This window comes from Phocoena sinus, chromosome 15 (assembly GCF_008692025.1).
Source record: "Phocoena sinus isolate mPhoSin1 chromosome 15, mPhoSin1.pri, whole genome shotgun sequence".
In the NCBI taxonomy this organism is placed as follows: Eukaryota; Metazoa; Chordata; class Mammalia; order Artiodactyla; family Phocoenidae; genus Phocoena; species Phocoena sinus.
The window spans coordinates 72,516,963-72,537,734 of record NC_045777.1 but is presented as its reverse complement, the minus strand read 5'-3'; the positions used below and the strand labels follow the sequence as shown (position 1 = coordinate 72,537,734).

Sequence of the window (20,772 nt, the reverse complement as noted above, 5' to 3'; positions counted from 1 at the left end):
CAGACACTCACACGAACTCGGCGGCCCCGGCTGGAAGATTTTGACTTTTATAGCGAACCATATTGTACAGACCCGGGGCCCAGGGGCCCAGCCCGGCTGGGTTCCCCACTTGCCCCCGGCCGGGCTGCCTCCTCCCCCTCCCCCAAGCGGCCCCATCCTCAAGCCTTTTGCGATTCCCAGGACCCCCTCCCCTCCGGCCTTTGGTCCGCCCAGTCCCTCCCCCCACCCGCGCACCTCCCTGTTACCTGAGGTATGTGGATAGATTCCCCCCTCCCCTACATGGTACAACCTGGCTCCCCAGGGAGGCCTGGGCTGAGGGGCGGGACCTGGCCCCGACCCCTCCTCCTGGCTCCCCAAACCCCGCCCCCGCAGTGGAGGAAGGGGCAGGGGAGGGCCGAGAGTCTGTTACTAAGTTCCCACGGCAACTAAGAGGGGCCCTTTCCAGCCTTAGCACTGGCTTTGGGAGGTGTCCATTGGCTGCTAATTCCATGGCAACCAGGAGTGGCAGTTCCCTGGGCAAATGGGATACAAGTTTCCATGACGATGAAAGAGTGGGAAGAGCCAAGCTGGAGGAGTCTCATCTTCCCCATCACTGGGCTGGCACCCCACCCCCACCCCCACCCCAGGTCAGGAGGGGTGGAGCTGCTCAATACAGTAAAGCAAGAGAGAGCCTGGGGGTGGTCCAGTCCAAACTGGGTGCCCACCAGTCCAGTCTCAGTCCAAGCTGGTCCTGTCCCCTCAAGCTCCGGCTCCCCCAGGTCCGAGGTTCCCCCGGTTCAAGTAACACTTCAGTACAGATGAATGTTCAAGTATAGTGCGGGGAGGCAGGTAGGGGGCTGGGGTACCCCTCACCGCTCCCCAGGGCCGCGCCGAACAGCGGGTAGGCCCGCAGCCCCCACTCCTCACAATAGCTGCCATTGTCAGTGACGTTCAAGGAGTCAGGGCTGGGGGGAAGGAACTGAAATCTGGGGAGGGAGGAAGGAGAGGGGTGACCCCGAGGGGGTGCTCCTGCCCCCACCCCTCACTCAGCCCTGCCTTTCCCCTGGCTCCCCGAATCCCCTCATCTCCGACGTCTGGATCCCCAATTGCTCCTCTGGTTTCCCTTTTCGGGCCCCCCCACCCCACCCCCCAACTCCAAGTATCTGGTCTTTGTTCCCTGAACCCTTGGTGGTCTGCTTTCTGCCCGCCCCCCACCCCCCCGCCCATCCTCCACCTCCCCCAGCCCCCTGGCTCCCAGTATCCTGTGTGCAGATACCCTTTCCCCATTCTCCCTCCCTCAGACTTGCACCTCTGCCCCCCTCCCACCATCCCTTTGGCTCAGCACCCCCCAGTACCTCTGACCCACTCCCCCCAGGGAATGGACAATGAAGCAGGTGGAAGGGGGAGGGGATGGGAAGGAGAGACCCCCAGAGATATCAGTGCAGGGGGTAGAGGGGGGGAGGCTGGCTCAAGTCCCTGGGCAGGAATCCCTAGTCATGAGGTGGGGAACCTGGCCTCCTGGCAGGGGTGAAATGAAGGCCTGAGGTCCAGGCTCCTGATGAGTCCTGGGGGAGGGTGGGGGGCACCCAACTAGCTGTCCTTGAGAAGCAGCTTCTCCTCTGGGCAGCGGAAGGGGCCAGGGGGCCCGGCGGCTGCCAGCCGGGCACAAGCTTCAGGGGAGAGCTGGCGGCAGGAGCGCAGGTCTAGGCGGCGTAGGCGCGGGCAGCGGCGGAACAGCGGGAGGCAGTGGTCCGTGAGGCGGTGGCAACCTGGGGATGGGGCAATGGCAGCTGAGACCAGGAAGGTGAGTAGCGGGTGGGCATGGACCACAGGGACCAAGAGGTTAGCAGGATGGACAGACAAGGGACCACGCTTACCAGCGAGGTTGAGGTGCACCAGGGTCTCTCGGAGCGGGGAGGTGGGGGCTGTGAGGAGGTGGACGCTGGGATCCCCAACGTGGGCGCAGTGGCTCAGGTCCAGGGCGCTCAGCTGGGGTGCGTGGCGCAGCAGAAGCCGCAAGGAGGCATCCGTCAGCTCCAGGCCGGCCAGGCGCAGCTCAGCTACCCCCTGCAGCCGCCCACGGCTCTCCGTTTGCCCTGGGCAGGCAGAGAAGAGGTCAGCCTCCTGGCTGCTGCCATCCCTGCACCAGCTGTGTCTCCACACTCATCCCTCACCACCCCCAAACCTGCTCCCACTATAAGAGAACCTCGACTTGCATTCTCTACGTGGCTCATGGCTTGCTCTTCTCCCTCAAACACACAAAACTCGACATCATTTCATCTGTCCAGTGCTCACACTGCCTCCTCAAGGAGGCCTTCCATGATTACTCCACCTGAAACTGTAACATTCCATATACTCAAACCCCTTCCCTGCACTTTTCCCTCTTTTTCTCACCATCTGACATATTATATATTTTTCCTCTCGTCCCACTAGAATGTCACTTCCATGAAGGCAAGAATTTGTCTGTCTTGTTCTTGCTCTGTGCCCAGGAATTGGGGCATAGGTGCTCAATATGTAGCCACTCATCCAACAAATGACATCCCCGATGGAACTGCCATCCCAGCAGGCTCCTCTGGCACATCTTTCTCCTTCCATGATCAGTGGAGTCCCCATCTGGATCCCTTCACCACTGGGGTGACACCACTCCTGCCTGAACTCCTGCCCCAGCCTCCTCACTCACCCATCCAAAGAGAGCTGTTCTCAAATGCAAATGAGACCACATCCCTCCTCTGCTAAAAACTTTCCAAGGGCACCTCAGAGAAGTCCAATCTCCTTGGCAGAACATTCCAGTTCCTACAAGATCTCACCCGTCTCAGCTCCAAACTCCTCTCTCTCCCCGCCAAATACTTGGGCCAAACTCCACAGGGGACCCTACCCCAAGAGATTCTGCCTGGGGCCACCTGTGCTCAATCCCCTGCCTGGCCAGGGTCCCTGGCTTTCTGGTCTGAGCTCAGAGGTCTCCTCTTCCTCTATCTCCAGGGTAGAAGAGCACCCACCCCTCCTTATCTCTGCACCCAAAGCTTTCCATTTATTGTATCTACCACGATCCTGCATTTCTGTTTTTGGTTTTTGTAACTTAATTCCCTTGGTGCACCAGCAGCCATTGCTTGAGCATGCACTGTGGGCCAGGCACCAACTAAGTGGCTGCCTGCTCCTAGACCAGTGGCTCTCCAACTGGAGAGGCTTCTGCATCTCCCTGGCAGCTGGCCCCACCCCCAGAGTTCAGGTAGTCTAAGGTGGGGCCTCAGAGTTTATTTTCCGAATACGTTCTCCAGGGAATTCCCTGGAGGTCCAGTGTTTACAACTGTGCGCTTCCACTGCAGGGTTCGATCCCTGATTGGGGAACTAAGATCCCGCATGCCGCCTGGTGTGGCCAAAAAAAACCAACCAAACAAAAAAAAAAACAAGTTCTCCAGCGATGTTGAGCTGCTGGTCCAGAGACCACACTTTTAAGAACCACAGCCTTGGGAAACAAGTTCTCTGATCATCATTCCTGTTTACAGATGAGAAAACTGAGGCTTCAAATCACTAAACAATCTATCCAAGATCTGAATTAACAGAGCCAGGACACGAGGCCTTGTGACTCTTAAGTCCAAACTCTTCCCACAGCGCTATCTGCTTCCCAGACACCAGCCTAGCCCCTAAATAAACTAGATCAGATGTCACAAAGTCAGGAAGCTAGCCTACACAAGTGTTCTATGGTGTCTGCATAGTGCTAAAAATTTTCTCAGGGACGGATGCTACATAAAAGGACTTTTTTTTCTTTTTTTTTTTTTTTGCCACTCCACGCGGCTTGCAGGATCTTAGTTCACCGACCAAGGATTGAACCTGGGCCCTCAGCAGTGAAAGCTTGGAGTCTTAACCACTGGTCTGCCATGGAATTCCCAAAATGACATTTTTATAAAGAAATTTTTGATGTAGAGCTTTTCCTTGAAAAATTGTCAGCTCTGTCATCACTGGGCTACCCCTTTCACCTGATGATGAAAGCTGCATGGTGTACTCCCTAACGTCCTGCACCAAGCCCACCACTTCTGTAACCTGCCAGGCCACCAAGTCCGTGGGCACCTGACTTGGCAATCTCTGAATTCTACCTCTTTTTTTTTTTCTTTAAGGAGCTGAGAGCCTGGAAAGGGGATATATCTGCAGATGCCCTCAACCTCGGGCCACAGCTAAGAGCCAACAGAGGGAAGCAGAGGAAAGAGAGCTCACATGTGGCTGGGGCGGGAGAAGTGGGCGTCAGGGAGGATTTCACTGAGGTGGGCCTTTAAGCATTTGAACATGTGGAGAGGGAACATGGGAGGGAAGCGTAGCTAAGCAGAGAACAGCAGGGGCAAAAGCAAGGAAGTAGGAAAACTTTGTTTTGCTCCAGGAATGCTGCACGAAGCCAGGGAGCCAAGATGATAAAGGTGGGTGTAAAGTCCCAACGAGAATTTAGGCCTTGGAGGCCTGGACAGCTCACCTTTGCAAGCTCCTGAGAAAGGGGCTTAGACTGAAGTGAACTGAAGCAGGAGGAGATGGAGTCAGTCTGCCAGACAACCGGCACTTTCTCACCTCCTGGAATGCACTGTTCCCAATGCTCAGTCCAACTCCGGTAAGAGTGGGCAGTGGGTGGGTGCTCAGGTCTGGCTCTCAACCCCTCTGGGCCTCTGGGGCCTCATCCAGAAAATGGGAAAAATCCTAGTTCTTCCTCTACTCCCCTTCCAAGACTGCTGTGGAGGGGTATGGGGTGGGAAGAAGGGAGCCATGAAAGAGAGCTGTGAAAGCAAGGTGCTGGGGTGAGCGGATGGTCCTCACCCTCACAGAGCTTAAGAATCTTGTGGGAGGAAACTAATTTTAACCAAATCATTTCACAATTGTACAGTGATAAGCTGGGAGGGGACTGTTCTCTAAAAGAGGGACTGTAATCTCAATGGGGGATAAGATCATGGAGGGCTTCTAGGAGGAAGTGACATTTACGCTGAGGCCTGAAAGACAATTAGGTGTTCATCAGGTGAAGGAGGATAGAGCATTCTAAGCAAAGAGGAGTGGGCAAAGGCCCTGGGGCTGGAGGACACTTGGCAAGGAGGCTGAAGTGTAAGGACACCATAGGTCAGTGGGAGCCAGACCAGGCTTTATCGACTGTGGTAAAATACTGATCTTCATCCAAAGACCACCAGGGAGCAATGAGAACGAGTGTAGAACATGGGATGACGTGGACAGATCTGACCTTCTGGATAGTTCATCGGCTTCATTATGGAGAACAGACTGGTGGGGGCCAGAGAAGATGCCGTGAGTATCCCATCTCCTGGCTAGAGCTAGACAAAGAGCCCCAGGCCTCAGCATCCCCATCTCACACCTCCATATGACCCCCAAAGTGACCAGGCCTGTGCTCACCTGACCAGCCTCAGTTCCCAGCATCCCCCTTTGCCAATATGGTTCTCACATCCCATAAAATTTTTTGTTTATGGGATGTTTATTCCTGCCTCACACTCCCGGGGAAAACGCTGTCCCTTTCAGGACTCAGTTCAAATAGCACCCCCTCAAGGAGGGCTTCTCTCACTGCCTTCCTGCCCACCACTCGCCCCCCGCCCCCCGACCACAGCTCCCACCATGTCACGCCATAACCTTTTACTTCTGAGTCTCTCTCTTCCGCATGACTGGGGTTCCACCCGGGCGGGGAATGGGTCTGACTCAGTTTGAGGTCTCCAGGGCCCTACATAGGGCTGGACCCAGAACTATGTGTGCCATAAAGCTGACTTTACCTGTCGGGGGACTTGGGCCTGACCAGGTGAAGAGGTGGCTGGTCTGACTTGGGAAATGAAACTACCACCGCCACACAACCTCCCAAGTCAACTGGCTCTCTCTCTCTGCTCTGTTCCCTCAGCAAAATCCTTATCCTTTCACTGTAGGACAAGAGGATCTAGGGGCCAAATCTGTTGCTCAGTCATGTTTTTGCTGGGTCCACACATGAATTTTAAAAGAATCTGAATTAATTGCCATCATTTAAAAACCAGGATATTTCACAGAAAATCCTTATTTCTGGCTCCTCTTGACAAATGGAACTGACCAGCCACATTGGGCCTGCATTCTTCCACAGCGGTCACCGCTGCTCCCTCTGGCGAAGGCTCTCCAGTAGTGCCCGCCACACCCAGAGACTTCACTCACAATCCCCTGGCTTCTCCCAGAATTGTGTCATCCTCCTGTCCTGTATGTGTTTCATCCCATAATCATCTTCCCCCTAGAAGACAGGGGCTACATCCTCCTCATCCTTTTCCCTCAGCTCTGATCACAGGGCCCAGCACACAGCAGGAGAGTGAATGAATGAACAATGGCCAAGCAGGGCCTGTCTACTCAAACTCATGTATCCTGTCCTTTCTTCAAATTCTTTAATACCCAGCAGGAGTCAGAAGAGACCTTGGAGGCCTCATACCCCCACCTTGTCCGACCTCTTCTACAAAGGAGTGAACAGAGGCTGCACCTGGTTTGGTGTCTGGCGGAGGCAGCAGCAGCTCTCGGAGCTGGGAGTCTTTAACATCCTCGATCCAGCGGAGGTCCAGGAGCCGCAGGGCCGGCAGTGGGGCTGAACCCAGGGCAGAGACAGAGAGCCAGGAGCAGCCAGAGAGCACCAGCTCCTGCAGGCCTGGGGGCGTCGGGAAACTGGTGCTAGGAGGACTCCATCCTAGGTCTGTCCCCCTCCTCCTCCCAGTCCCACCTCACCACCTGGCACTACCTTGCAGTCGGTTCAGAAGCCACATGAGCTGCTTCTTGGAGACACCTGTCCAGCTGAGGTCCAGAGCTCGAGGCTGGCGACGAACCACACCACTGAGCATGGGCGGGGTCAGTGACTTCCGCCGGCTCAGGTCCATTCGAGGCCACAGACGCTTGTCGTAGCACCTGTTGGCCACAAGGGGAAGACAGAGACCTCAGTCCTCAGCTCTCAGGGAGCCCACAATTCCCCACCCCCATGCTAACCGGTTCACCCCAGCTCTCTCCTGGTCCACGTAAGATAGCGGGGAGGGCAGGAAGCCCCAGGACCCAGGCCAAGAGCATTGGGCTCAGGGGTCAATTCCATCACTAACCGGATGTGAGACCTTGGGCAAGTTCACTCCTCTCTCTGAGCCTCAGAGGCCTTGTAGAGATGACAGTCCAGACTCAGCCTGCCCACAAGGTTGTTGTAAGCTCAAGTGGGGTTACTATACTTAGTGGGACTTACAGCTGCTAAAGCGTTCTGCCGTTCTGCCAAAGGCACCCCCCCACACACACACTGTATTTGATGGAGCCCCAAAGAGATCTTTCAGCAGCCCCCCATCCCCTACCCTGGGCTTCTTATGGTGGCTGTGGGCACTTCTCATCCTTTATTAATTTCTGCCCTTGATTCGTGTCTGCCCATCCTGAGGACCAGCTGCCCAAGGCTTGACTTACAGCCCTAGTCTCTCTTTGATTACTGTATCCCTCCAACTAGAATGGAGGCTCCACGAGGGCAGCCCTGGCTTCTTCCCCTCAGCAGCCCCAGTGCCCAGCACCGGGCCAGGTGCATAGTACATTACCTGGTGCACATCTGTTGCACGAACGGATGATGCCAAGCCAGTGTGAACCACTCAAAGCTCCCACAGAGCACCCCCTACAACACACCTCATTTATGGCTTCCCATTTATACACTCAGTCAGTGTTTATGGAAGGCCTAGTAGGTCCCAGGTATCGAAACTACAAAGACAAATGAGGCCTCAACAAAGTGAAACAGGTTTGTTTGATCCTGATCCCAGCATTTCTGAGAGCCTTGACTAGGCCACATGCAGAGACCTGGAAAAGGGCTTCCCAAACTTATTTTACCAGGGAACCCTTCCCCATCTCTCCCAAGGTCATCTACTAATACTTTGTAGTACACTGAAGTTCCTCAAGACTCAGTTTGAAAAGTTTCTTCTAGTACAGTAGTTCAAAGCCATGTCAGGAAATTCCCACTGGGCTAGATGAACTGTGTCAGAAGCAGCAGGGGTAAGCAGGGATGCAGGAAGCTGTCTCTTATCTCCCTCCCAGCCCCCATTCTAGAGGCTTTTCCTTCAAGAAGCCCTGGGCTGGGGCAGTGATGCCCAAACTCTAGTCATTCGCTATCCACTCATCTGCAGAACATGAATTTATGTTTAAACTGATTCCCCTCTTTGAACTTAAAACCAGTATTGTTTCACATAAATATGTTAACCTTAGAAATAAACACCATAGTAACAGGCCAGGGTTACTAAATTCTAGCTAGGTGTTTCTGTGGCTCTTGGCTACTATCTAAAGACTATTTTTATTAAACAGGGAGATAAGTATTAGAAAGGTGTTAAAGATGTAATAGCACCCAATGGAGAGACTTCCTTTTCAAAACTATCAATAATGGAAGGATTAAGCCATGTTTTTGTGCCACTTACAACTGCCAGGCATACTCCAGAGTCCCAGGTGACATTTTAGGGAAAGCTGGAAGCACAGACACTAAGCCTTCAATCTGAACAACTCCACCCCTCTGTCCCACCTGCCACCTCCTACCATTTCCCTCCTCTTCTGGCATTCTAGCCTCTCCCTCTCCTGGTTCTGTCCACTCAACCAATAAACATTTGCAAATCTCTCCAATTCTAAAAAGGAAAAGGAAAAAAACAAACCCCAAAGTAACCCACCTTCAACCCAGCTTCTGCCCCTAGGTCCTTTTCTCCATCCTACTCCATCCAAAATCTCTCTGCTCACTCCGACCCAGTCTTGAGTTCCAGCTCAACTGCCGCCACCACCTTGAAGCCCTCCTGTATCTTCCATGGCTAGAAGGGAGCCCTTCCCCCTGGGGGCACACATAGGCCACCAACTGTTTCTATATCGTACTCCACAAGAGCCAGGCCAAACCACCTGCCCGCCTATAGACACACACAGTTTGGTGCCAACGCATTTTGGCACATGTGTGACTGACAGAAATGCCATCCACCCCACATCACTCAGGGCTCAGCTCCAGTGCTTCCTCTTCCAGGAAGTCTCTCCTGACTTTTCCTGGCTGTAGCTAATTTGTCCCTTTGCCCTTAGATGACCAGAATACTGGGTTTAAACCTCAGAGTGGCAGCCAACAGTCACTGAGGGCCCTACTGATACTAAGTGTCCAGGCATGGAACAGTGAGAAAACAGGGGAGTGATAGCTAAGTCCACAGTAAGTAAGGCAACAAGGGACATGATAAGAGTCAATGAGAAACTGGGAGGGGGAGCTTCCCAGGGAGACAATGCCTGATCTGAGACTTTAAGGAAGGCAGTAGTTAGGACTTCCCTGGCGGTCCAGTGGTTAGGACTCTGAGCTTCCACTGCAGGGGGCACAGGTTTGATCCCTGGTTGGGGAACTAAGATCCTGCCTGCCATGCAGCGCGGGGAAAAAAAAAAAAAAAAAGGAAGGCAGTAGTTATTCCGGTGAGGGGAAGAAGATGATGTGAGTTCCAGATGAGGAAGAACCAGTATCCAGGCCCAGTGCACAGAGAGAAAACGGAGAGCTCTGAGAACCTGAGGCAGCAGGAACAAAGGGCAATTCATCATCTCCCCTTAACGATGAGGATGACGATGACAGTCACTCTAGCACTAACATCTAGTGTTCACTGAGGGTTTACTGCATTCTGTGCACTAAGCATTTAACCTCACAACAGCCCTAGGAGGTAAATACTAGCCTCCTTTTTAGAGGTAAGGAAAATGAGGCCCAGGGAGGTTAAGAGACTTATTCAACGTCCCACAGCTATTAGTGGTAGCAGAGCCAGGTTGTAAACCAGACTAGTCTGGGTCGAGAGCCTGAATTCTGAAGTGGAGAAGAGGCAGGGGTGAAGCTAGAGGAGGCCCAGGGTAGGGGTGCCGTGGCAAGGAGGGCTGGAATGCCAGGCTGGACAGCTGTGGCCATAGAGCTCAGAGGTGAGGAGTGTGAGCCGTGGGGATCTAAATCCCAGCTCTGCCACCTCTGTGCTTTGAGTGACCTTAGGCAAGTCACTTGCTCTCTCTGGGCCTCCACTTTCCATACCATAAAATGGGGTAAAGGCAGCACTTATTTCAAAGGTTTGCTGCATAAATGGAGAGGAAATTAACTATACTTCCAGTTTTTTAAAACAATGATTGAAAAAAATTGAATGAAAGACGTTAAAAAAAAGAAGGGAGATAGTGCAGGACCCTTCTGAAGGGCTTCTCTAAAAAGAAGAAGTGTTTAGTGTAGTCACTGTTCGTGTCCAGATGTCCAACAGGACCGTGGAAGTTCGTTGTGAAAGTGACAGGGAGCCATGGCTAAGTTCCCTCTAGACTAGAGAATGACACTTAGGCAAGAGGTCAGAAGAAGTCTGAGGCCAAAGCATACATCAAGCCAGGGGAGGTAGAACTTTATGTTCAAATGCCTTACCCCATTCCCTTTCCCCCTGACTCAACACCCCTGACCAAGTCAGCACCCTACTAAGCCCACCTCCAAATCCCCAAATTCGAGTGCAAAACCTCCCTCTTGCAGAGGCCCTCTGGGGCCACAGAGCCAGACCAGCCCAAACTGCCACCTGTAAGGAATGCACAGCCTCCTGGCTCCAACCGAAGACAGTTCTTCCTTCTCAGCTCTCTGGACTCCCTGCTGCCACCGCTGTCCTCCAATCTGTCCACCTCTAAGTCTTTACTCCTAACCCCAACTGCCTTGAACCCGGGGTCTAGTTCCTTCCTTGCTCATTTCCTCCAAAGTCCCAACCCTCTTCCCTGCGACTCAGCAGTTCCCCCAGGCCTTGTCCACCCACCCTCCCTCCGCTCGCCTGGGCAGATCACTCTGCCACCCGTTTCCAAGAGAAGATGAAAGGCACCAGACAAGAAAGCCTGCAACCTCCTGCTCTCCCACCTACAAATTTCTCTCCCACTCCACCATCACTACCTCTTTCCACATTCTATCCTGATTTCCTCACTTTCATTCATTCACTCATTCAACAAGTGTTTTTTCAGTACCTACTGTATGCCACGTATCTTAGAAACTAGGGACACAGCAGAGAACAAACAGATAAAGTCCAACCTCAACTCCAGGCAACTTGGCTCCAGTGCCCTCACCCCCACGTAGCACAGCCAAAGATATCAACGCCTCCTTGTAGCGAAATCCCACTGCCACTTCTGGTCCTTGGCCTCTCATGACCTCTTGTCAACACCCGACCCTGCTCATCACTCACTCCTTCCTCAACCTCTCTCCTTCAGGACACACTCGTGCCCTCGATCTCTCTCTGCCTGTTCTTTCTCTAACTCACAAATGCTGACATTCTGATTTCTGCCCTCTTCCTTGAAGTCGCTACCTATAGGTTACAAACTCCCGAACTTGGATATTTCTTTTAAGCATCAGACCTGTACATCCAGCTGCTCTCTCTCCTGTTTGTTCCTGACTGGCCCAAAGGCCTTTCAGACCAAACACGGCAAATCTGAGCTCTTGGCTTTATCCCGGAACCTGCCCCTCCTCAGTATTCCCAACCCTGGGCCATGGCATTGCTGCCCACCCAGGCTCATGGACCAGAAACTCAGTTGAGAGTCACCCTGCTGCCCCCACAGCCATTCAGTCACCAAATCCAAGCCATTCTGCTTCTTAAAAAGTTCCCAACTCCAGTCCCTCCTCTCCATCCTCACTGCCCCTGCTTCTGTGCCTACGCTGACAGAGACTCCTGACTGGTCCCACTGTGCCCCACGCAGGCCCTTGCTCCGCCTTCCCCTCATCCTTCTCATCAAAAGCCACTACTTTATTGAGTGTTTAGCACCCTTCAGGTACTGTGCTGAGTGTTTTGCAAGAACCACCTCATTTTATCCCCACAAGGTATTGATATGAACCCGGACTACAGACAGGAAAAGGGAGGCCTTGATAGGTATAGTTATCCAGCCATGGCCATTTCATCCAGGAAGTGCAGGAATCACAGCTGATGAAACCCATGGGTGCCAGACTCCAGGGCCCAAGCTGGAAACCACCGTCCAGTCCAGCTTCTCTGCTTCGTCCGCCTCCAGTCACAAGTCTCTCCTTGAGGCAGAAATCAGGTCCTCTTAAAGCTCTGGATTCCACGTGCCAAACACAGGGCTGGCCCTGATGAAGAGGCCTCAGCAAACATTTCCTCAATTATTACTTGAGGCAAGGGTGCTGATCCCCAGCAACTGCTGTAACTATTTGCTTCTATGTTGCAGTTTGACTGGGAGCTCTTCAAGGGCACAGATCTGTGTTCTGAGGATGTAAAAGTCTACATTTTCAGTAAATATTTGTAGCTGAGTGAGTAATAATGATTGCTGTTAAGGCACTGAGAAGTTTCTCTTTCCTAAGTACTGTCCTCAATTTTTTTATGTATATTAGCTTACAAAAACACTAGGAAGTAAATGCCTTGGTTCCCTGTTTTAACAGATGAAGAAATTGTGGCATAGAGAAGTTAAGGAACTAGCCCGACAGCATACAGCTCATCAGAGAAAGAGTAATTCACCTACAGGTAATTTACCTCCAGAGCCTACCTTCCTCTCTTCTTAGCTATATAGCTTCCACAGAGACCAGAAAGTATGAACAAGCACCCCAAAATCCTTAGGAAAAGGACTGGGGTTTGAGGTCAGCCACTAACTGCACTGTGCTTTCAGGTGTCCCTCATCCCCCCAGCTTGCAGGGCTGTTATTATGAGGAACACATCAGCTAATGTTTACAAAGTGCCTAACAGGATGCCTGGCCCACAGTAAGGGCCTGGGAAAGAGTCTGGATTTACTCATTTAATAAAATTTTTTTTTTTTTTTTTTTTTTTGCGGTACACGGGCCTCTCACTGCTGTGGCCTCTCCCGTTGCAGAGCACAGGCTCCAGATGCGCAGGCTCAGCGGCCATGGCTCACGGGCCCAGCCGCTCCGCGGCACATGGGATCCTCCCGCACCGGGGCACGAACCCTCGTCCCCTGCATCAGCAGGCGGACTCTCAACCACTGCGCCACCAGGGAAGCCCTAATAAAATGTTTTTTGAGCACCTACACTACCCTTTGTCCTGTGCTGAGAACATGAAGCTGAAACAGATACAGTATCTGCCCTAAACAGTTTCATGGGAACATGAAAGTGAATGAAGGCTTGTCAACATGCAGCAAGCCTCTATGTGCTCTTTTTTTTTGGGGGGGGGTATGGAGGGAGGAGTGTTGTAGGAGTTTGATGGAGAGGTGGGGGGGGGTTGCCAAGGGCAGGACCAAAGAGGAATACCAGGGGTTTGGGAAGATGACTACCATTTCTGTAGAAACAAGACTCAGAAAGCAGTGGGGGGCTTCCCTGGTGGCGCAGTGCTTGAGAGTGCGCCTGCCGATGCAGGGGACACGGGTTCGTGCCCCGGTCCAGGAAGATCCCACATGCCGTGGAGCGGCTGGGCCCGTGAGCCATGGCATCTGAGCCTGAGCATCCGGAGCCTGTGCTCCACAACGGGAGAGGCTGCAGCAGTGAGAGGCCCGTGTACGCAAAAAAAAAAAAAAAAAAAAAAAAAAAGAAAGCAGTGGGGAGATGGGAGGAGGGTAGGCAGAGGGTGCTGGTGGTGGCTCCAGGCCACAGAGAAGTTCCAAGCAGTATCAGGAGGCCCAAATATGGCTGCCCCTGGGAGGACAGAGGCCACTCGGCAAAGGGCTTTCTTATGGGTAAGTGGGACCAATAATAAGACTGTCCTCAGCAGAGGCAGGTGAAAAGCAAGTGAGATGATGCAGGCACAGCAGTCAGCACTATGCTTGGCACATACTATGCACTCATAAATGACAGTTATTAAGAGGAAAGGTTCTGGAGCCAGAAGGACTGGGATCAAATTCCTGGTTCTACTGCTTCCTCTCCACATGACCTTGACCTCAGCTTCATCTGAAGAATGGGATAACAGTACCCACCTCACAAAGTTGTGAGGGTTCAGCGAACTCATATATAAAAAGCAACCTGTACATAGTCAACATCGCAGTATGTACATCCTGCAGAAGCATTATCGTTACAAAGACAAGGCCCAGGGAGGCTCTGGGATCTGTCACAGGTCACACAGCAAGGACGTGTGGGCAATGGAATCCAGCCCTGCCCAGGCCACTCACCAGCGGCTCCAAGTCCGGCAGACTCGCATGCAAATGCATAGCTCTCGGGGCCCGAGGTGCTGGAAGACTCGAAGCCAGGCGGCTCGGGGCAGGGGGTGGTCGGATCCGGCAGCCAGAGGCAGCGTGTCGGGCTCGGGGCTTCGAGGTGGGGGCCGCACCACGTGCCGCTCCAGCTGTGGGGGCCGGGGCGGGGGGGCGGGGCCCAGGGGCCAGCTGAGGAGGGGTCCCCCACTGCCAGGGCGCACAGCCCGCCGCCCCCCGCGGTTCTCCTTCTCGCCTGAGCTGCCCCGGGCTGGCCGTCGCCCATTTCGGGCCTCCCCAGGAGCCTCATCCTCACTCAGGGATGTGCCTGACGAGTCGGAGTCCGAGTCGGAGTCTGACGAGGACGAGGAGGTGTCAGGCACCCGCTCCAGCAGCTGGCACATCCGCTTGAAACGCTCTAGCTTCTCCCTCTGGGGTGATGGGGACGGCACCGCAGGGCCCTCCGCAGAGGCCAAAGGCGGCTTTGGTTTCTGCGGGGAGAGAGGAAGGCTGTTCTAGGGCCTGACACATACCTCCCCACCCCCTATCCCTGAGGAGTCACCAAGGGATGAACGGCCCGAGGGACAGTCCTGAGTTCCAGCCCTGGCTCTGCTCCTGAGTGACATGAGGCCTCAGTCAAGCCATGGCCCTCTCTGGACTTTTCACTTTCCTTATCTGTCACATGAAGGCGCTGATCCAAAGAATTAAGTCTTATGGGTCTCACTAGCTTATGAGTTTCCAAAAGCAGTGAGGTGTGGAGAACACATACAGGTCTGGTTTTGAGTACTGGCTGGGCTATCCATTCTGTGTGACATTGGGAAGCCCCTTTCTCATCATCTACAACATGGAACGCTGGACCAGACAATTTCAAGTGTCTCTTCAATGATGTGAGAGTAACAGTGACTGTCTGGCCCTGGGTGGAGCCTCCCAACCTGACTCATGACATCCTCACAGTGCTGGGATGGAGTGGGCAACTTGGGCCACTCTTTTTAGACATGAGGAAACTTAGGCTCAGAGACTATGGGACTTGCCCAAGGTTACGAACTGATAAATGGCAGAGGCAGAATTTGAACACAATCAGGCAGACCCTGGCATTCAGTGTGTCAGTGCAAAGTGACATCTGAATTCTAGTTTTGCTGTGTAACGTTGGACAAGTCTTTAAACCTCTCTGGGCCTTATTTCCCTAGAATCTAGTACATTTTCAGTTTACAAAGCTCGTTTACTTTAATGTCATTAAACAGCTCGGTGGCATAGATGGGGTAAGGGAGGTAGTATCATCTCCATTTCACAGATGAGGAAACTGAGGCTCAGAGCAGCTGACAAGTTGCCAAGACCAATGAGGGAGTCAGTGGCTGAACAGGGATTTGAACTCAGTTCTTTCCCCTTTAAGGTCTGGAAAGACAAGGCAAATGGGTCAGACGATACCCCAAGGGTTCTTGGGAAATACGGGGCTCTTGTGGCCTGGCCCCAACCCACTCTCCCCCTCCACTCTTCCCAGAGGCCCAAGTGCCCATCGTGGCCAAGTGGGGCTGGGGCAGGACAACGTAGGCAGGAAGGGACAGATTTCTGTCTTCAGGGTGGAAGGTGGGGCAAGGAAAGGTGGGAAGGGGAGGGAGGAGGTCCCCGGCACACCTCCCAGTTCTCGGGAGGGAGCCCAGGGTGGCAGGACGAGAAAGCCTGGCTCGGATTCAGAACCCTGGGGGGCAGAAGGCCGGGGCCGCCTGGGTCCGATCCTCGGAGGAGGCAGGCGTCTCCACCCACCTTCTTCAGGTGCCTCTCTCGGCCTCCTTTCACCTACCAAGGCAAGAAGGAGATAGGGGGAAAGGGACAGACGCCATTAGCCCCACACTGTCCACAAAACTAAGATCTATGCTCTCCTCTTAGACTACAAATCCCAAAAGCCCCCATCTCAGGGAGAACTCTGAGCATGCTCACCTTGTAACCAGTAGCTTGGCTCACTGAGCATGCTCTCATCTCCTCTTTCTTCCCCCTCAGGCCCTTTCCAGCCCCTCCTTCCTCCTCTGCAGCAGCTAATTTGAGCATGCTCTCTGCCTCTTCCCTAAAGCACCCAAAGCTTTCCTGTCCAGTGCCATTTGTCTCTCACCTGTACCTCTCCACCAGACTGAGCACGCACCATCCTCCCACCAACAACTCCTGAACTACATCTCCCTACAATCCCTGGGGAAACCCATGAAGCACTATCTCCCAGGGCCCACTCCCCTCTAAAAGGAACAGGACTACAGCTCCCAGAATCCCTTAGGCTGGACCTAGTGAGCATGCTCCCTGGCTCACCTTTTTCCTTGGGGTAGGGGGCTCATTCCCTGCCTCCCTCTCCTTTCTTTTGGGGGGCCCAGGCACGTCCTCTGGGGGGGGCCCAGCAGATAGGGGACCCTTGCGCCTGGGTGGGGGTGGTGGAAGTGGCGGCTCCTCCGTCAGCTTCCATCCACTCCCCAGGCTGGCGCCCTCCTCGCCGTTGTCAGCCCTGCGACGGCCTGGTCCCTCACCTGAATCCTGGGGAGATGGAAGCTGGGGGTGAGGTTCTGCACAGATCCCCAACCTCCCGCCTACCCAGAGCCTAGCACCCAGAAAAGCCCCAGCCCCTACCTTGCTAGTCCGGCCTTCCTGGGTGCAGCGAGGGCACTCCCAGCAGTTGGGGATCTCTGCATTGATGACACCCTCAGCCTTCCCCATCTGCAGGCAGAGGGCAGGGAGTGGACGTCAGGTGCCAGCAAACTCAGAGGCAGCCTAGCCCACCTCCTTGCTCCCCGACAATCTGCCCTACCCCAGCCTCCAGGGTCCCCAGGGCCATCACCTTCAGGCAGCCAGGGTGGACGATCTCATTGCAGATTGTACACTCCATGAGACTCAAACCAAATTTCTCTTCCTCTCCCTCCACTGTGTCCTCCTTCCCAGCCTCCCCACACAAGAGGCATACAGCTGTGTGTGGGAGCACAGGCTGTCGGGGGAGAGAGGGCGTCAGGGACCCCAAAAGCAAGCAGCAGGAGAAATACCCTTCTTTCTGGGGATCCTGGCCAGCTGCTGGATGAGGTTCAGAACCCATGGGCCAAGTTGGGTCAAATCCTGAATTTGCTCCTTTTTGGCAGTATGACCTTGAGCAACTGATTTAACCTCCTTACATCTCTGTCTCTCCATCTGTAAAATGGGGCTAGAAATTTTTTTCTTGCAAGACTGTCATAAAAATGAGATAATGCAGGAAATGTAGTTGATACATAGCTGTTATTACTGCTGTGATCGTTGCATCTGGATCCAGGGCCTTTGTGACCCTGAAATTGTAGCTGGCTTTGGGAAAGGAAGAAGACTGTAGACAAACCTGACAATAATACCCAGAGAGGGCTGGAGGGAACACAGCAGCAGCTCGGGGTGATTCTGAGTTTGCTCAGTGAGCAGCACAAGGATTGCCCTGGACCCCACAATAAACCCGGTTTTGGCAAGACCCCTGGGAACACTAAAGGCAGCTGGCTGGTCCTAGAAAAAGGAGAGTGGCCTTCAGACAACATGAGTTTGGGAAAATCCGTGGTAATATTGAATCATATCGAGAAGGTTGTGAGGCAGGTTCAAGGAAGCAGCAGGTGGGGAAGAAGGAAGGAAAGTGAGGTAAGGGTTGGGGGAGAAAGGAGGAAAAGGGAGGGGCTGTGGGGTAAAGAGACCAACAAGGAAAGAGTGGCTGCAGGAAAAAAGGGAGGTGGCGGCATGAGGGGGACATAGGATGCAGCTGGCTCCTCATGGCTGCTGGGGAAGGACCACTCTCTGGAGCCCTGGGAAGCTCAAAGGATGAGGAAGCTGGGAGGAAACCCATGTTTCTTGGATACCTACTGTGTGCTGGGCCTTGTAGCAGCTACATTCATATCCATGCTGTTTAACCTTTACAACTCAGCAAAGGAAACATTTCACAGAGAAGGTACCTTGAGGTTCAAAGTGATTTGCTCAAGGTCACACAGCGGGTAAGACTGGCCTCAAATCCAAGACCACTCTAACAGGTGAAAAGGACGCCAAAGAAGGCAAAGACCTATTCACAGGGCCAGCTCTGGGAAGAGGTACGAGAGGGCCTGAGCTTTCTATGGGCCTGTACCTCTGAAAGTTGGGAAAAAGGTGAAGGTACAGCATGGGATGGATTCTTCTGTACACCCTAACACTGGCCCCAGCTTGAAGCTGAGGACAAAAACAGGCCTGGCGAATATTTGAACAAGCCAGTGAATGAATGAGTGAACAAACAGCAACTTTACGTTACACTCTAAGGAGTCACCACCAGCCACCCAGAAAGGCGCTGGAGCTGTCTGGGGAAAGGTGCCCGGAGCCCCAGGCGTGCCCAATACGGCGGGGGCAGAACTCACGGCAGTGCACTGCCGGAGCAGGCACGACTGCTTCATGCGCCCGGGCCCCCCAAACTTCTTCATGTCTCGGCAGAAGTGGCAGTCCCCGCACTCAGTTCGCACACAGGCCCGGCAGCGGCGGCAGCGGGTTCGGCGTCGGCGCGCTCCGGCCCCCGGCCCCCGGCTGCTCGACGACATTGGGGGCGTCAGCAACGCCGAGGGCTGTGGGTGGAGGGTGGCAAGGTCAGGGGCCCACTGGGGCCCTGGCCGGGGAGACTCCTGGCAGCTTCCCCCACTCCTAGGCAGCCAGAGCTTGGCTTCCTACCCAGGGAGACAAGGAACAAGGTGTCCCTCCTGCAGGGGGTGAGGGGAACCACTCTGTCTAGGCAAGGCCGCTCTCTCCCTGAAGCAGCTCACCCGGGCCCTCTGGGATCCCCGAGAACTGGCTTCCTGAGCTCACTCCTGCTCTGACACTTCATCGTGCCCCCCCCGCCTAGGCCAGGGAGGACGAAAGGACACTGAGAGGGACATGGGCCCTCTCCACTGACATCCCCACAGCAAAGCTCCTTGGAAAGCCAGGGGCTCCTTGTCTGTGGAGTTACCTTAGACAGGTCCCAACTCTTCCCGTCACCCAAATGTGCTCCAGCCCATGCGCTCCCCAATCTAAAATGCCCCAGATTTAGCTCCCAAATATCCACAGATTCCTGGGTGGAAGCTCCAGACCTTTCCTACTCCCTCTCTTCTCTCTTTCATAAGCTACTAACACCCAATTTCTCTTCCCCTAAAATCTAGATTTCCTCACCGGATTCAATGGTATCCTTCTTCCCTAACCCAGTCCCTAAAGAGTCACTGTTGCCCAACTTCCCAGTGCTCGGGAACCCTCCCTGAGATGCTGCTTCAGAGCCCCTCCTCAGCCAAAAATCTCAACTCCTCTGCTCCCCACAGAGCTCCGTCTGCTCTAAGACAGCCTCCTCATGGGTCTCTCAGGTCAACCTGGGCAATCTCCCAGATTCCCTGGGATTCTTGAATCCAGCCTGACATCTCCACAGAACTCAAGATGGGCTCAGTCCTACATATGCACCACCACCCCCCCCAGCTTCCCAAGCTGCTTTCCACCCCTAATTGTCTAGAATCCCTTGGGCTCCCCTTCCCAGGGAAACCAGATCCTCCAAGATCCCATACAGACTCAGCAGGCCTGGAGGGTCTCTTTATGGCCAGAGTCTTACCCCAGCTTCCCCCTTTCCAGGGACTTCCAGACCCATCCATGGGAGGAAGGGGCCCTCCAGTGCTCCAGGGGAGGGGCCTTGGAGGGCGGCGACTGCAGGCGGGGATGGGGGTCTGCAAGGGGAAGCAGGGTCTAGGAAGGAAGGCCAGTTCCCCAAGGTTGAGAGGTAACAGGAAGGAGGATTAGAGATGAGGAGTTTGGAGCAAAGAGAGGGTGAGGCTGGGGGCGGGTAAGGTAGAGAGAGGCCGGGCTGAGGATGAATGGGACTGGGAGCTGCCCAGGTCTGGGGGTGAGGAGGAGCCGCATGAACCCACCTCACACGTGTCCCGGGAGCCATCTCTCCCTTCTCGGCAGCTCCCGGCGGGTCGGCGGCCATCGGCGGCGGGGGGGCCGGGCGGCACGGGGCGCGAAACGCTCAGAACGCCGGGGTCCACGGCCCCCCGAGGGCGCTCGGCCCCTCCCTCCGGCGGAGGCCGGGACGGCGGCGAGTGGAGATGGGGGGCGCCGGGGGCGAGGCCCTCCCACGGGCTGCGGCGCGGCCCTTCCAGGGGGAGGTCCTGCTCTGGGGGGCTTAGTCCCTCAGCCCCCCCAGGCCAACGGGGGCTCCTCGGGCGCAGGGTGCACAGCTTCTGCCCGGGCCCCACTCAGTCCGGGGGTCCGAGTCCCAGCTCCCCTCCCCCCACCCCGCCCCGCCTCTCCCCGGCGCCCCTGGCCCTTTAACTGGCCCCTTCCCGGCCCCCACGGCCCAGGGGTCCTGGGCCAGGCCTGGGCCCCCGCACCGTTTCCGGGGTTCAAGCCCCGCCCACCGCCGGTTCCCGGGGAGGGGGGGGTCCCTGTAACCTGCCCCCCTCCCCTGGGCCCGCCCCTGGCCTGCGGCCCCCTGCCCGACTGCTACGGGGCGAGCAGAGGGGGGTGAAGGAAGCTGCTCGGCCCCGCCCCCCCAGCCTGCGCGCGCCCCCGCCCTCTCCCCTTCCCCCCAGCGCGCGACCCTCCGGAGATAGGGATTTAAATAAAATTTGAATAAATCCCCTTCCTCAAGCAGGAGGCTGGAAGGAAAGGATGGAAGGGGGCAGGAAAAGGGGGAGGGGGCAATTGGGGTGTCTCAGCCCCCCTGGTCCCCCGGCCCCGCGCTGCTTCGGCCCGGGGCCCTGGCCGCCTCTCTCATCCCTCCTGAGCTCCTTCCTCCTTCCTCCTCTCTTCCCC

At 54.9% G+C, this 20,772-nt stretch overlaps 1 protein-coding gene across 6 annotated transcripts; it reads right to left on the bottom strand.

Annotated features, from left to right (window-relative positions):
• Window positions 1-25: 25 nt before the first annotated feature.
• On the bottom strand, window positions 26-20,513 carry FBXL19 (F-box and leucine rich repeat protein 19). Of its 6 annotated transcripts, none has more exons than XM_032605932.1 (11): window positions 19,884-20,513; window positions 18,366-18,566; window positions 16,826-16,969; window positions 16,618-16,704; window positions 16,306-16,524; window positions 15,646-15,807; window positions 13,993-14,504; window positions 6,689-6,852; window positions 6,437-6,598; window positions 1,857-2,075; window positions 26-1,748 (listed from the first exon to the last, which is right to left on the bottom strand). In XM_032605932.1, the coding sequence occupies exons 2-11, from the start codon at window positions 18,540-18,542 to the stop codon at window positions 1,570-1,572; spliced, it is 2,025 nt and encodes a 674-aa protein (XP_032461823.1). In that variant the 5' UTR covers window positions 18,543-18,566; window positions 19,884-20,513; the 3' UTR covers window positions 26-1,569. The 6 variants fall into 6 exon arrangements, with proteins under 6 accessions (XP_032461823.1, XP_032461824.1, XP_032461827.1 ...); XM_032605933.1 differs by having other exon boundaries at window positions 1,247-1,748; window positions 15,775-15,807; XM_032605934.1 differs by lacking the exons at window positions 26-1,748; window positions 1,857-2,075 and adding an exon at window positions 4,035-5,223.
• Between the last annotated feature and the right edge of the window lie 259 nt (window positions 20,514-20,772).

Coding starts and splice junctions, on each gene's coding strand:
- FBXL19 (XM_032605932.1), bottom strand. CDS start 18,542: ATGTCGTCGAGCAGCCGGGGGCCGGGGGCCGGAGCGCGCCGACGCCGA. Junction 16,525..16,617: donor AGGAAGGCCGGACTAGCAAG/GTAGGGGCTGGG, acceptor CCATCTCCCCAG/GATTCAGGTGAGGGACCAGG. Junction 15,808..16,305: donor CCCCTACCCCAAGGAAAAAG/GTGAGCCAGGGA, acceptor TTGCCTTGGTAG/GTGAAAGGAGGCCGAGAGAG.